Below are 16,190 nucleotides of genomic sequence, written 5' to 3'. Positions count from 1 at the left end.
TGTCGGGCTCTGTTTTTTTAAAGTTTTGATAGAAAACTCTGGGTTCTTTCAGGGGTTTTTTAGAAACTGTAACAGAAAGCATCGATCTTTGACTTCTTGAAGACGAGAGGAATGTTTCTACGCGATACAATTTAACCACCTTAACCACTTTATGGTTAAGTGAGAATTTAAAACTGGAGGATACTGTTTGGTGAGCCTAAAGGAAGAGATGAATCTCATTCACCTCTGAGCCTTAATGCTTTTGCTAGCTCACTCTGGGGTGGGCACAAGAAGCCAGAAGCTCACAGCAGGACCGTAAATCTGCTTTCAGTTTGCTCTGAGTCGACTCAGATACCCCCAACCAGATGCATCTCATGCATGGAGAAAAGCCTTATGTCCTTTACAGGGTGAAGTCGTTAAACAGGGCTTCAACCAGGGCTGGCTCCATGCCCCGTCTTGCCCCCCCCACCCCCCAGGGAGTCCGGGTCTGCCATTCTCACTTCGTTTATTGGTCTTAACTAAAAAGGTTATCAATCTCTTTTTTTTTTTTTGCCCCCCTCTGATGCATCTTTGCACGCCCCAACACGCCCCAAGAGGAACCGTTCACAGACGCAGTGCGAGGATGAGAAAGTGAAGCATCTGTGGACGCTCCCTTACACGGTTTATTAGCCAGCCAGCTGTAGTGATGGGTTGCAGACGTGCAAGTAAGTCGCAGAGGCACGCCAGGTGAACCAAGGCGCATTATTGGACAAGGTAACAGACACTGAAAACATTTACTCTCATGCATTTTTTCCCCCCACAGCTTGGCAGGGAATTTTCAACAATTCCTTATTTTAAGCAGTTCCGACTCCAGCGTGCCAATTAAGACCTGATGCTGAGCTGTTCAACAAGTCTCATGTTTTGTTTTGGGTTTTTTTCCTGGAGATCAACATGCCTTACAAGCAAAAGTTCGAGCTCAATGCGGCTAAGCTCAGAATGCAGTAACGATAAACAATGCAAAAAAAAATTATAATCCCAGATGATTCAGACTTAATTCAAGCTACAATTCCTTACAAAGTTCTCAAACTATTTTTTTTTACAAATAGAATCTAAAAAGCGCATTGTATTTTTGCGTTCAGTCCAACCCACTGCCTAAAGAAGTCACATCGTTAATGAATAGCGTTCACCTTTGTGTAACTTAATCTCAGTATGTGTTTCAATTACTGGTGTGAAATTGTGGAATGAATTGAATGATGATTTCAAATTATGTCCTTTCTTGGTGAGCTTTAAAAGAGCCTTAAAATGTAAAATGATAAAATCTTACTCAGTTACATAGATGTATTGTGAATATATATTGGTAGGCTGCTATGTATGTAAATAGGGTAGGCAAGTATAAGCTTTGGCTTCAGCCTATTCCTTTTTTGGTAAATTATGGGTTTGTTCATTGTTCTATTTTTTTCTTTGTTTCCTGTGTTCAATGTTGACAATTTACTAAAATAACGTGAGTTGATTGATTGATACAGTATATATCCAGTTGATCTATGAAAGGCTCAAGTGTTTCTTAGAACATTAGTGGAGAAACAGGATCATGAAAACCAAAGGAACAGATTGGGGATAAAGACGTGGTGAAGTTTAAAGCAGCTTTAGGTTGCAGAAAAATATCCTGACATTTAACAAATCAAGACTAGGGCAATCATGCAAATATAGAAGGCTGGTAGAAGATCCTTCAGAAAAGCACCCAATAGACCTCGAATGAAGAGCTGCAGACAATTGTCGATCAGACAGCCATTGTTTGTGTGCTCCATAAATTTGGACTGTATGGAGGAGTGGCAAGAAGAAAGCCAAGGGGAAACAATGCAGATGTTTTCACAGATACAATTACAATGAGGAGCAAAGTTTCAACATTTGTTACATTTTCAGCTGGTGTGGTTCACTTCCACACTGCACTTTGTCAAACGACCCAAAGTCTTTAAAAAAAAAAACCTGTTCCCTTCCTCGCCTGTGGAGGCGCTGTATGAAAAACCACTGAAGGAAACGACATAAAAGCCCCTGAAGTAGACAATGAGCAAAACTTTAGCTGTTGTAGGATTTCTCTTTTGTCTTTGGCAATAGACCATGGGCCATTTCTCCTGCTCATGAATTTGTTTTGGTTCTATTTACCCAGAATGCCTTGCACAGTAGTCTACCTCCTACTTTGGAGCCCAGACTGTTTGCATGTATGCATTTGAACCACACCAGAGTTCACTGCAAATGTACCGAGACCCAAGTTTGTAGACGAACCAGAGTTTTCTGTTCTGGTCTGGATCAGAGTCCTGTTATGGTTTCACACCTCCCCAAATGAACCGGACTTTGTAGGCAAATGAACCAAAGTTCAATTAAAGCGGACTAAACAGGGCTGGTTTATACACACTTGCAGTTTGGCATGAGCCATGTTGGGGAACACAACAAATCAGTGGGAAAAAAGTGTCAGAAGAGGCTAAAGTAGATTATTTTTGGTCTATATCCACAATTCTTTGTGTGGTAGAAAATGAACACTGCACATAAATTTGAACACAACATCTCCATCCTGAAACATTACCATGTCAAAATGGACCAGTCAAAGGCCAGATGTAGATCCAACTGAGAATCTGTGGGAACATCTGAAAATCACTGTTCAAAGATGATCTCCATCTGCCCATGTCTCGCCTGGCTTGTATTAAGCTGTCTGCTCTCTAGTAACTCATCTGTCTTCAGCTTTCTCTCTCTCTCTCTCCATTTCATCCCTTGCAGCAATATAAGCTGTCAGGAAAATATATATAATCCTTATGGTATTCAGTTTATCTTTTTCTGCATCACAACCAGAGCCACTGAAGTCAGAACCGCAGGCTCCCGACTTCCTGGGCGGCAATCATAGTGGCACCTCGCTGGCTGAAAACCAGTCTGGATACGGTTCCAAAAAAGCGGCTTCTGTATTTAGAAACTAAAGCTGAATAAAGTCTAAAGGCAGGAACACACGCCGTATTTGTCAGAAGCAAAGTAGAAAGGGGAAGGTAAAGAAACGGAGAAGAGCGCAGTGTGTGGGTGCATACAAATGGATGCTAAACCCACTTTGTTCGTGCATGTGCGACGCATTTTTGCAGACTTGTAGAACAAGTAGAATTTCAGCTCCTTCTGCACACGGCTCTGTGCGAGTGTATGAAGGCAACAAACGCCAAGTAATAACAGCAAGAAGACAAATGGTAATCATCAGATACGCATGCAAAGCGTGAGAAACTCAATGCGAGAGGTTGTGCAACAAATTAGGGCGGATGAAGCGCTGCGATGAAAAGCAGAGCGGGCACTAAGCCGCTAAGGTCAAAACACCCTGGCTCATGCATAGAAATAAACAGCACAAAAGATGCGATTAGACCTGATAAAACTTCAGACCTTATTAAACACAGCCATCTGCACGTCGGGTCGCAAAAAGAACAACGCCGAACGATAAACAGCCCTACCGTATTCCGCAGCGCAGTTTCGTCTTTGATATTGATAAGCCGAGATTGGTATTAAATAAATAAAGAGTGGGTTTGTCTCTCAGTAAATACGTGAGGCTACAATTAGAAAAATATATATATGTAGGTCACCAGGGACTAAACAGCCAACTATTTTGAAAAAAACAAAGATGGAGATTTTCTTTTCAGATGATTTTTGTCAAGACCTTATCTCACCACCGTGAACCATTTTCAATATTTTGTACATTTCATTGACTAAAGAGTAGATTTTTGATCAAAGTTAAACCTTTGGTTTTGAAAAATAATTACCAAATGATAGGGAAACAGAAGTTTCCAAATGGAGCACAACAGCTTTCTGCTAAAAACAACCAATTAGAAGTCATGAAAACGCATTAATTTTCTTTTCTTCTAAGGATGAACCGGGAGCAGTTTGAAGTATTTTCATGCTTTTATCTGGAAAAATGAGGCGGTGACACCAGAAAGATTGAGCTAACAGAGCAGCTGCCAAGAAGCAGAAGCTGTTGTTGTTGTTGGGATTAAATAGTTCTGTGTTTTCCTCTTTCTCTTTTAGCTACTTGGATGCTCATATATACACAGCTAGGGCTACTTTTTAGGGCGTAGCTTAGACAGAGGCCAACAAAAGGAATTAGATGCTGTTGTTAGGGGCCATTTTGCTGTGTTGTCCCTTAAGGAAAGCATAGCGATGAACCAGCGCTGTGTTTTGGTCTTAATAAATGGAACTGATGAATTCAACTCACTGACTCTTCTTGAACTTAATACATTACGAACCAAAATAGAGAAAGGACATTATCCTCCAACAGTGTTCAGAGACACGGCCGAGCTAAGGAAGGCTAAAACTCGACACCCGCCAAACAAGACAAATAAGTTGAATTGTCAAAACCGGGCCAGGAAATATCTGAAGACAGTCTGTTTTTAAGGTTTTATGAACAGAGGAGATAAGAGCGACTTATACGACCTGTATTAAAGGTAAAAGTCTGCGTCTTTCTAGAAGAGCTCAATTTTTAATTAAGACAATCCTCTGTCACAAGCATCAAAGTAGTCCGCTTCACGGCTAGTCAGTGAAGGTCTTAAACATGAAATAATAATGACACGTCACGCTTTCTTACCTGACCTACACCCTGTTGAGAACTTGTGAGAGACTTTATACAGAGAAGGAAAACAGTTCTGCTCTCTTAACGGTGTGTGGTTGTCACACAAGCTGTCAACACATCCAGGAACTAACAGACTGCATGAATGGAGGGACTTTGACTGCTTAGTGCAGGGGTGTCCAAAGTCGGTCCTGGAGGGCCGGCATCCTGCATGTTTTAGTTCTCTCCCTGGTTTAACGCACCTGCATCCAATGATGGCTCATTAGAAGAACATTGACATGCTGAGGAGGTTGTTACTACCAGCAGGGAGGGAGCTGAAACACGCAGGATGAAGGCCTAGTAAATAAGGAATGCTGTTATTAGTCACTGAATTTGTCAGAAATGCTTAATTGTACATTTTGAGTTATTATAACCACTTCAATGAATGAAAATCGACAAAAAATATTTAATTTTGCACATCCTAATCGCTTCACCCAGATTTTCTTTAATAAAGTCCAAACCTCTCATGTACTTTCTTAAATATTCACATCTGAGGTTTTTTGATATTTTCTATTGCTTCAGAGAACTCCAGTTGTTCAATTCAATAAGAATCTTTAAAAACAAAACTCGCCTTATAACTGTGCGCGCAGTATACCGCTCTGGCACAATCTACTCACTGAGTCGTTTTGCCGCCTCCTGCGCCTCCGACGCCGTGTCGGCCACGTAGAAGCGCTGGACCGCCACGCCGCTGTCCTGCATCAGCTTCTTGCTCTGGTACTCCTGCAGGTTCAGCCATCTCCTGGGGGTCAGCCAGCTGCACTGGAAGGACGGACAAGACGGCGGGAGAATAAGTTCGCTTCGTGGGGAAACGGCTAACGTGGTACACAAATATTTTGAAGGACTCAAAGCGCGACTGGCGACAAGATTCCCAACTGTTGGGTTGTTTCTCGCTATGCACCACCAAACTGCGTTCTGCACCTGAATTACAGCTAAGGAGCCGTTTGCTGCACCAGCAGACATTGGCCCTGCCAGCTCCAGCTGTTGCTGCTATTAAAAAGAAATTGGCTTTTTAATAGGAAGGAGAAACATGGGGTGCTTCAGAGATGAAATCCCCCTGCACCAGCTCACAGTGCTAAGCGCACAGGTGGAGGTGCAAGTCGGCAAGTGGCCACATGTGCATGCTGGCAAATGCTACCAAAGAGGGGAGGGGAAAAAAACCTTAGGGAATCATTAGGAAGGGAAAGGTCTGTTAAATTAAAAGCAAAACAAGGATTTTGATGTAAATTAGGCTTTCGTGTGTAAATGATGCTTCAGGTTTTTGTGTTTTCTTACCAATCAAGCATCAAACTTAACATCAGGTGTGGAATATATCCAATATAATTGACTCAGTTTGATCTGTGTTGTGTCAGATTTGCTCATTTTTAACTTTATTATCCATTAATTAATAAATCTGAAGAAAAAAAAACATTTAGCACAAAACAGAAGATTCTGATGTGTTGCTCCACAAGGTTTTACAGTCAATACAAATATATACTTTCTAAAATAAATAAGAGAAAATGAAGACTGGTCTGACACATCACAGCCACAGTGGTGGCAGCATCATGCTTTGGGGTTGAATGGACTTATGAGATGTTCTAAATACCAGTCAACTTTGGTCCAAACCAGGAGAAACAGAAGATAAAGGCAGACCTCCTGTAGTGGTCTGTATCACAGCGGTTCTGAAGAAGCCTCTGATTGAAGACACTCTACAGGTTTTAAATGGGATTGAGCATGAAGCTCAGGGTTGCCCATAATTTGTTTTGCATTGTCAAAATATAGTCAATTCAATGATATGCTATACATATAGAGAACATTTACATAAGGCAGCATGTTCAATATAAAATATTCTTAAATTCAGCCCACAAATAACCAAATAAAATCAAGAGCTTCTGCCTGCAACACAATGACTTGAATATATTTTGTCTGTAAAAAAAAAAAAAAAAAAAAAAAAAACTTTTTACCACGAGTTATAAATTTTTCAAAAAAAGAAAAGCATATCAACATATCAATCCATGTTAAAATATTCACACAAAGCTAAATTAGGTTAAAATGTTTGTCTGGGTGAATTTGAAATGTACGTGTCTGCATGTAGGAAAACAAACTGCTGCCGGAAACGTCTTCACTGAATTAAAACCGGAAGACGAATTTGGTGGAAACGAAGACAAAGAAGCTGCTAAATGAAAACTGAAAGACTCTTCAGACATTAGAGACCCAACAAAATAAATGCCATGGAGTTTGTGCCCATATTAGTAAGACAGTTTTACTAGTTTTATTTTTTTTTTTAGGATAAAATATGACGAAAATAAAAGAAAGTGCTTCGTAAAAGCAGCATTCATAAGGATCCAGAATAAGAACGAGGACGAGAGAACTGGAGCCAGAATTTGTCATCTATTGACATGAAGTAAGGATACAAGTATTACCAATAAACATAAGATTAATTTATTCTTTTCTGAATCCACCATAAAGGATTAACCAAACCCACAACATCACACATACAGACAGAAAACAACAGATGTGTGTTTCTAAAGGCGCATTAGACTGCAATAAATGGCAACATTAGAAGTCAGAACCCAAAAGGCATTGATGTCCGAAGAGTGTGTGAAAGAGAAGAAGTGTAAAATGTATGCTCCTAAGTAGCACCAGGACTCACACTTTCAGAGTGATGCGTATTGGAACAATAATGTACCGTGTGACCAGCTCCCGACCCCACAGCTCCTAAAGCAGAAGGACAAACCTTGAAAGTGTGAAACAAAAATCTGTAAAAGGAAACTCCATGTTTTTCTTTTGTTCTTTTTCTTTTTAACCAACTCTATAACACATCCAGGACATACAAAAGACGCCTCCAAATGAAGCATCATGCATAACGCAGAAAGACAAACTTGCTGACAGTAAAGCACACTAGTGGTAGCATCATGCTTTGGGATTTCTTTACGTTGACTTGACTTGGGCTTCTTGTTCAAGTGAATTGCAAAAGTTTCCAAATGTAATTAAAGAATGAAAAACGTCTTCACAACTGGGATTTCTTAGCACAAAAATGATCCCACCCATACATCCAAATTATAATAAACACATTGATTTCAGCAGACATCTTGTAGCATTTTGGAGTATCACTGCTAGTGCCTAATCTGAAGATTGCTTAGGCGTTCTGTGCCCAACTGGAAGCACAAAACTGAACATTTCAAAGTCCAAACATCCAGCACAGAGGGGAGACTTGTAGCCTAGAGTGGCTGGAGAGAGGAACTTGAGGTTGAGAGAGGAGAAGTGGATCGCTCCCATTCACTGCTGGGTCTGTGTCTTACTAGCAGCACGAAATTCTAAGAAATATCCAAGTCCAGCGTAGAGAACTATATATTTTTCTGAGAAAACTGTGTGGTTTATGCTAGTTTTCAAGCTCAACATCTTGTTTATTACGCCTAATTTGCATCTTTTTTTTTTCCCCAGACATTTCAGAAGTCCACTTAAGATTTTCTATGCCAATTGGATGGAAACATTAGACTCAAAACATAAAAGGTCAATGCATGCTCCGAAAAAACAAGAAAATGTTTCTTACTACTCAGGCTGCAAGGGCAGAATGATCATTTTGTTCTTTCAGTCTTGGTTTGGGAGATCATGCTTGTTCTTGGCTCATTTCTGGGCAGAACCTTTTTTCTTGTGTGATGTCTAATGACAAACCTACTTCTGAAAAATGAAGTGGGTTTGCTGCAGTTAGAGAGACGTATGAAGATTTTCGAGGAGTTCTGTATGTTCCATCTAGAAAGAACGTTGTTCTGGCAGCCTCGGGTAAAAGAACACATTTCTCTAATTTTTGCAGAGTGTGCATTGGTCTTAAGCCAGTGCACACTTACTTGATAAACATAACAGATTTTTTTTGTTTTTCATACGTGTCAAAAATGGTAAATGTTTCAGAAGGACTTACCAGACATTTTAAGACAGTTTTATACCTATTGTAACACAGTTTTGGTACATTCTGCACAGACTTAGTGAAGAGAGGAGGATATGCTATGTGCACACAGAACGCACCATGAAATTTTATACCTATTATTTAAGCAAATATTTAGCATCGTGGACCGACTCTGTATGGGTGTGGGCATCTAGATCAGTCACGCTCCGTTCAATAGGCTGCATCTTACTGGCATCAAAATGTATATTCATGAAACTTGGCATATATTAGCCAATATTTATTGCATTTTGAAAGATCCTTTTTGTTATTAGCGTTACACACAAAGAGAGATTATGATGCGATATAACACACAATACCAGAAAACTGCTCTGAAATGACCAAATATTTAGCTATTAGTCGTCCTGTCATACGGGGGAGGAACATGTCAGCATGTTGCCATGAAACTTGGAAGCTAAAAATAAGTAAAAATTCTTACAAAACAAGTAATAAAAATGAGAAAACTCTGAAGACTGCTACAGAACTGAGGCTGTCAAACTATTACAGATCAAAGGGCTACAAAGAGCATGTGGTAAACCAGCAGCCAAGAAATGATGAGTAGAACGGCTTTCAGTGGCCTGGTAAAAACCAGCCAGTTGTTCCACGCTTCACTTCGTACAGAAGGTCTGGACTCTTGACTATTGGGATGCATGATGGAGGCGTGTTGAAGTTTTAAATAGGTTGGTATTTGCAAAGCAGCCAATCCGCGAGTGTCATTTATATTCCTTGACACTGATTGGTCACACTGCAGAAGTCTTAAGAAAGTTTCCAGTTAATGCATATAAAGGTAGATTTAGTGTTTGAACTATTAAAATAGGTACCTTTAAGCATTTTTAGAGAGAATACCAAGTATATGCGGTTTTTAGCCATGGGTGGGCCCAACACCCGTGACTACTGGAGGTCCGCTGTAGACTGGTTAAATCTCATCTCCACTGTTGGGATTATGTTGGAGGGCAGCTGCACGGTGTGTGTAAGAGTCGTAGTGAAAAAGGAGACAGTAACATATGTACAGTGCATAAACCGTCTGGAAGTCCACTTAAAATCCTTACTTTTTACTGGATAGCCAAAAACATAAATGCAATAGAAGTTGTGCTGGCAACACAAGCAAGCAAAGCTTTGTGATTCACTGAATTACATCCATCTCTGAATTTAGCATCAGAACGCTTACAAAATCACCCATAAAATAAAATGTAACATCATTAAAGTACAGGCCACTGATAAATCTACCAAACTGCAGTCCTTGTCTTTCATGTCGCACACCACTCAGGGCAGGAACGCCCCACGAAGATAAGCTTCAACCAGTTATTGCTGGCATAGCTTTACATTTTTTCAAGAAAACTGCTACTCACATACTCCATATTGGTGATAATACACACCGAGATGTACAAAACACAAATGGATCAAGGCTAGAAAATGTCACGTGAAAAGGCCCACCACCTCCTCCAGGTCAGACTTTAATTCTTTATTGACCCAAACAACAGATCAACCAAATCCATTTGCTGGCCAGAGGCATGACAGTAATATGAAGGAGGTCTCAAGTCACAGCAGAGCATTCAAAACAGAAAAGAAGAAAAACAAATCTATTCTCATACGCCACAAAATTCATCACATATCTCTGAAAAATGAAAAGCTCTTTTTGTGTGATGCCTTCTATGACTTTCCTCTTATAATCCAGCATTTTGGTAAAATCCCCATTTTACCAATCTAGGGTCGTCACAGTAGGTATTTAGGACAACCTCAGTGGACAAATAATCAAGTCAGATTATGTATTTATTCTGAGTCATCATTTCTGAATGTGCAACCCAGAGACCAGTCATGTCGGTGCTAAACTGGATTAGCATGGTTTCTGCACTCCCACACTCCTGAGAGGCTGTCCAGAGACTTCATTAGAGCCAAAACGGCTCATTCTTTAAAAGAACAGCACTTGCTGATATGCGCCGGTCTCATCTTCTGCATAAAAGAATACGTGAGGGGGTTCTGCAGGTCAACTCTTCACACTCATCTGTTAAAATATACTATCCACATGCTTCACTTATTACTCTCTGTATTAGAAGTTTATGTTAGACCTTTGCTTCTGAAGCCCCCGATGAACATTCTTAGAGCGTAATGATGACGGGGCTCTTCTGGAGCAGCATGAACGGGTTTAAAGGCTCAGCAGGAGGTTAACTGTAGAACTATAGGGAAACACAGAAATATGCAAATATAAATAAAACCCAAAAGAAGGAAAAATCTGTTAATGAATTTGGATGAAATGGTCCTGCCAGCATTTTTACTACCTGCCATTTATTTTAACTACTTCACTTAAGTGGAACATGTTGCCTCAGTCAGAACAAGCCGAGTTGCAGAACAGGATTTCCCTGTTCTGCAGACTACAGTCATTTTTATGCTGTCAGGTTCCCACAGGGCCTTCGCTCCTACAACATCCACTCCCAACTTCCCAACGATTGTAACTCACCATCCATTACGTGATTTCGGTTTTTGGTTTAGGCTGAAGATGCAGACAGAAATCCAGCAATAAGGAATAAGAAATAAGAAATAATGAAAAATGTCTTTTTTTAATCTGGTTGGCCTGTAAGACATACGTTTTAAGTGAGCAACAAATCCTAAGCGATGTGGAACTATAACACACTGAGTGAATGGGGAAGATTTTCATTCAGTAACTCAGGATTGTTTATTGTAATGGATCCTGTATTTGCCTTTGAATGTAAAGTTTTATACTTGAATTTTTTGGCAATGTTGAGAGGTTTTATTTTGACATTTTGCATTATTTAGCCTCTTCAGAGCCTTCATATGTTCGTATGCCTGCTTTGTTTTTTTCTTGGAAAAAGTTATTAAAAACAAGTTTTTGTCTAAATTAAGGTGAATTCATGGTTCCTTTTTTCCACATAATGTAACCGTTAGTGCTTATAATTAAAAAAAATAATAATTATGTGACCGGTATCGGTGATCGGCTGCAATCGGCCCTCATGGGTGATCGGAATCGGCATGAAAAACCTGATCGGCACATCGTGTTTTTAGCAGCAACATAAAAGGCTCAATTACTTGGGCAGCTTTAATTTGCAAAAGTGGGCTGTCATAGTGATTGTGGGTCACCGGCAACAATGCTCTGTTCCTTTTTTTTTTTTAGAGAGAGTGGGTCTCTGTGTCTGGAAGTATGCAGGCGAAATTGATTTGTGAATCTTTATTCTCTGGCTGGAGAGCGAGGGAGCAAAAACAAAAAAATTTGGACAAGTAAAGTGATTCGATACCATTAAGGCTCTTGCTGAAGGCAGTTTTTCTGCCTGTGAGTCGCCTCACCAACAAAGACCAAGGAGGAATCTGCTGCAGCAGCTTACAGTTCAGTTAACGCAGTCATGTGGTCGTTGTGCAGGACTTTTAACTTTATGGAAATTAATTTTATTTTTCTTTTTAAAATAAATAATGTCGATGGTAAATGGGATTTAAAGAGTCACGAGTGTTGCAGACTATTTCGGATGCCTTATACTAAGTGCTGTGAGTCACAGCAAGATCCAACATTCAAGCTGCGATAGTAAAATTACAAAAAGGTCAAAACGCTGCACTACTTGTTGTAAAGACTAAAAAACAATTATCTATCTGCTAAACAATAGCGCAGAGGTTTTCACCCATCATGCTCTTCAGTCGAAATAGGAAAACAGAGTGAGTCAACATGCATCTGCTGCAGACACCGCCAAGGCTTTGTCCTCAATGCAAAACCAGCTGAGCCGAAGATAGAAAAGGTCAGACAGGCACAATAATAATCTCTGAACATGTGAATTTGTGTTTTCTGGGAAATATTACTTTATTAGTGCTAAAGTAATTAAATGAATTATTTTAATTAATAATGCATCTATTTGTGAATTCCCTGCATTGTTTTGAGGCTTTTTCCAGGTCAAAGTTCTACACTCAAGTTACTCCAAATGGAAATTTCCAGCATGCCAGGCACATTTCTGAGCTCCTGCAAATAAATTTAGTGTCATTAATTTACAATCATTTCAGATAGGTCAAAGTTTAAACACAGTATCTGCAGAAGGATGAACAAATGCTTCAATCTAAGGATGGATGGACTGAATATTCAAGAACCAGATGGACGGACAGATAATAACTGATTTATGGACAGACGCACTTTAAATGTTTATTATATTGATGGTGGACCAGGAACAAAACAGTAAATCATTTTATTTTGTCCATACATGTGCTTATATGGAACGCCGTAACATTAAATTCTTAGATTATTGCCGTGGCAAAGGGCGGGGCGTAGTGGTGAAACAGGCGGTTCAAGTACGAAGGATCCCCGTCCTTGACGCAGTCACCTGGGGCCCCATCTGATTCAGAGAGGGCCTTTTGAGAATTGAGAGGACAAACTATTTTTACGTCCAAAGTCTTCGAGTAAGAAAAACTAAAATGTGTCTTAAACTCTACCGTGAGTGGATGATTTTTAAGCTCTTTCACCCTGATTTCTCAGGCGTGGTTTTAAGAGTAAAGATAATACATTAAGCAAAACTTTTACTTTCTTATTACAGCCCAACATCAAACTAGAACCCCAACGCTCGAACTCCTTCAACACCCCAAAAAACGTGTAAAGTAAAAAAAAAAAAAAAGCGTGAGGCAGACATCCTAAAATAACTGCTTATTGAAGAGGTCAGGTGGGCTCGAGGTGACCCCTCAGGCACTGAGAGTTACCTGGGGCAAGACACAAGAGAATGGAAAATAAACCTAGGGCACTGGATGTACCGAATCCAAAGACAGATCTTTTCAGAGAGGGGATCCTGTAAACTGCAACACAGGAGGAGAGTCTGAGAATGTAGCCAGAAATGAACCTGAACTGAAGCAGGCAAAATAATAATGCATTATATGGGTTCATATGGGAAGACGATTTAAAATTTAAAAAAGAAAACAATTTAAACAAAAAGAGAAAACAATACTGTAAGCTATCTTGACTTCCTATTTTTTTGCTTGTTTAAAACGGACAACTCGCATCATATCATTTTGGCAGTCCTGTCAGGTTTAAGCAGCAGAAATTCAGACATAATGCAGGCGGTGCAAGAAATTTGAGAAGCTAGAAACCAGTTTAAACAGACAAACCAGGATATTCTGAAGATCGTAAACATCCTGATAAAAGTGACCTTCTTTAGCGTCGAGCAACGGTCAGAAAACTACTCACGACATTTCCTTCTGCATGTAGTGAAAAACAAAAAAGTTGGAAATGACCAACTGGTCATTTACAGTGAATTGAGTTATTTTGAAATGAAATGAAAGTTTTGAGATGTTTTGCAAAGAAATTAATTTTCTGTTCCGTCCCTTTTTTTTTTTTTTATGTGTGCAAATGTAAATAAACAGTTTGGGACCTACCAGACGTAAACTCTGTCCTTTACAACAAATCTAAAAGGAATAGACTGAGAACAATAATCACCCTTCATCATTTATGGAAAGACTCCATCAAGCAAATCTGGACAAATTTACTTGACATCACAGTAGGGCTGAAACGATTCCTCGAATGATTCGAGTACCTCGATTACTAAAATTCCTCGAGGAAAATTTACCTGCCTCGAAGCTTCGTTAATTTATGTTTTATTAGTTAGCGCACCGTGTTCCGGCCGGGACTTCATTTGCGTTGCGCGGAGCTCTCACTTCCGCCTCTGAGTTGTTGACAAAAGCTAAGTCTCAGCGGCATAAAGTCCAATCTTCAAGATTGGCCCGTGGGGATTTTATTGATTGATGATAATGCCCGACTTTTTATCGTTTTTGGGGAACCAATAAGCATCCTTAAAATGACTGGGGGAATGCCTGGAGTACGGCAGCATTTCTCCTCCGGGGCTGCTGGTTGAAAGCGAACGGCGGGAAGAGCGCTGAGGTGAGCGGATAGCCTGAACAGGGCGGGCGGCTGAGTAGCTGATGCTTACCGTGTAAATGTAGCTTTACCGACGAACCGCACAATAAATTTCATATCCCGGTCTGAAGAAACGGGTGGCGGAGCGCATCGTACATGGCTGGTAGATGAGTTTCTGAGTGTGACCAGTGAAGGTGTCGTAAATATCCCGTATTGCTTCCCCCCGTGTTCGTCCCCCGGTCTAACGGTTCGTCAGTCCGCTGGTCTATTTCCTCCCCTCCACCCCATCTTACGTTCGTTCATTCGCCCTCTCCTCCCACTCCAGGCGGCATTTCCCGTATTTTCAAACCCAAAGCGTGACAGGTTAGGTGGCAAGGTGAGTTTAATTAATCTATTAAACTCACTGAAGATGAATACATAAACTAAAAGCTGGATTGTAGACATTTTTTATAAGCATATTTGTGAGCCTGCCTCTTTGTTATTAAATTCAATATAATTTCAGATTTTTCTATAACTTTTCTTCTGGTTAACTTAGAAAGTGAGCTATTATTGTTACAGGTTAGTTTTCTAAACTACAAAAAAGCAACTGTTAGGGATGCTCAAATATGAAAAATTGGACTGATATTGATATCTGATAGTAACACCGGTATTATGCCAGATTTACCAATATTTCATTTTATAATTTTTTTTTATCCGATTACTCGATTAATCGTAAGAATAATCAATAGATTACTCGATTACTAAAATATTCGTTTACAACAGCCCTACATCACAGTCACCTAAACCAAAACTTGCAAATCCGCATTGGGACTGAAACGATTAATCAGATTAATCGTGATGAATTGATTATTGAAATAACTCATTTAGAAATCGATTAATCGTTAACTGGAGAATAGAAACTGAAAAATAAGGCGACCTGGTCGACCTGTCGTCTTTTTTGATGTTGCTCTAAAAATCCTCACTGAAAGCAGAGAAACTGGTCAGAATATAGAAACACCAACACGCTAAAATCAGCTCCAGTCGCAGCACCATTCATTTCTCTTTAAACAATCTCTTCCACTGTTGAATTGTTTGTTTGTTTTTTAAATAAAGTACATTTAAAGCAGCCTTCCATAAATACTGTTTCATAATCCCCGCATGCTGCTTAAAAAACGCCATCGTTCAAAACCAACCATCTTTGTAGTTGTAACAAAATGTAATTATCTTACAAGAATTAAGACCACCCTAAGAGTGAACTGTTCTAGCTTTGGGAAAACAAAACAAACAAACAAACAAACAAAAAAACCTCCTATCAGAATGGTCGCAATTCTTGCTTCAGCTTTTCTCAAATCTGTTTAATGCTGATAGATGGGAAAGTCATGATACTGCAGAGGCCTAAAATGGAGAGGAATTATCTGAGTGCTACACGTCTCCCCTGGCAGAAAACAGTAAGTGGTGGATGACAGAGTGGCAGCGAAGCAGGCAGCTGGCCGGGCTCCCCCCTGAGACATTGTCTCTACAGTAATTATCATCATCGGCGCTCCAGAGACGACGCTACACAGCCCCACTACCTACACACTGCTCCACTTACCCTCATAAGCACAAAAGAAAAGAGACTGATAAAGAAGAAGAAGAAGAAAAGGTACGCATGACGCACTGTACATAACAACACGATGTTGTGAGCTGAGGGCCTGAGACGGGATAAAGTATTCACAGCAAACTCTTTTACACACAAAAGCACTTAAAGATCGCTCTGATGAATGCATCCGAGTGAGCAGAAGTGGGACACACCGGCCAGGGAGACGTGGAGTGGTGACAAAGACAAATAACTGGCTCTATCAAGTTATTGAGGCAAGAGGAAAACCGCAGTGATGTTTCACCGCATGTGAAAA

General features: G+C 40.1%; 1 protein-coding gene across 1 annotated transcript in view; it reads right to left on the bottom strand.

Annotated features, from left to right (window-relative positions):
• Positions 1-16,190, bottom strand: part of suclg2 (succinate-CoA ligase GDP-forming subunit beta) — a 106,063-nt gene that overhangs the window by 76,680 nt on the left and 13,193 nt on the right. Inside the window, exon 2 of the mRNA XM_014967238.2 lies at positions 5,194-5,335. Within this exon, the coding sequence (XP_014822724.1) occupies positions 5,194-5,335 (142 nt within the window). The remainder of the gene's footprint in view (positions 1-5,193; positions 5,336-16,190) is intronic.

The sequence above is a fragment of the Poecilia mexicana genome, unplaced genomic scaffold (genome assembly GCF_051168715.1).
Source record: "Poecilia mexicana isolate PSO_F unplaced genomic scaffold, ASM5116871v1 scaffold_5, whole genome shotgun sequence".
Lineage (NCBI taxonomy): Eukaryota > Metazoa > Chordata > Actinopteri > Cyprinodontiformes > Poeciliidae > Poecilia > Poecilia mexicana.
This window is presented reverse-complemented; position numbering and strand designations above follow the sequence as displayed.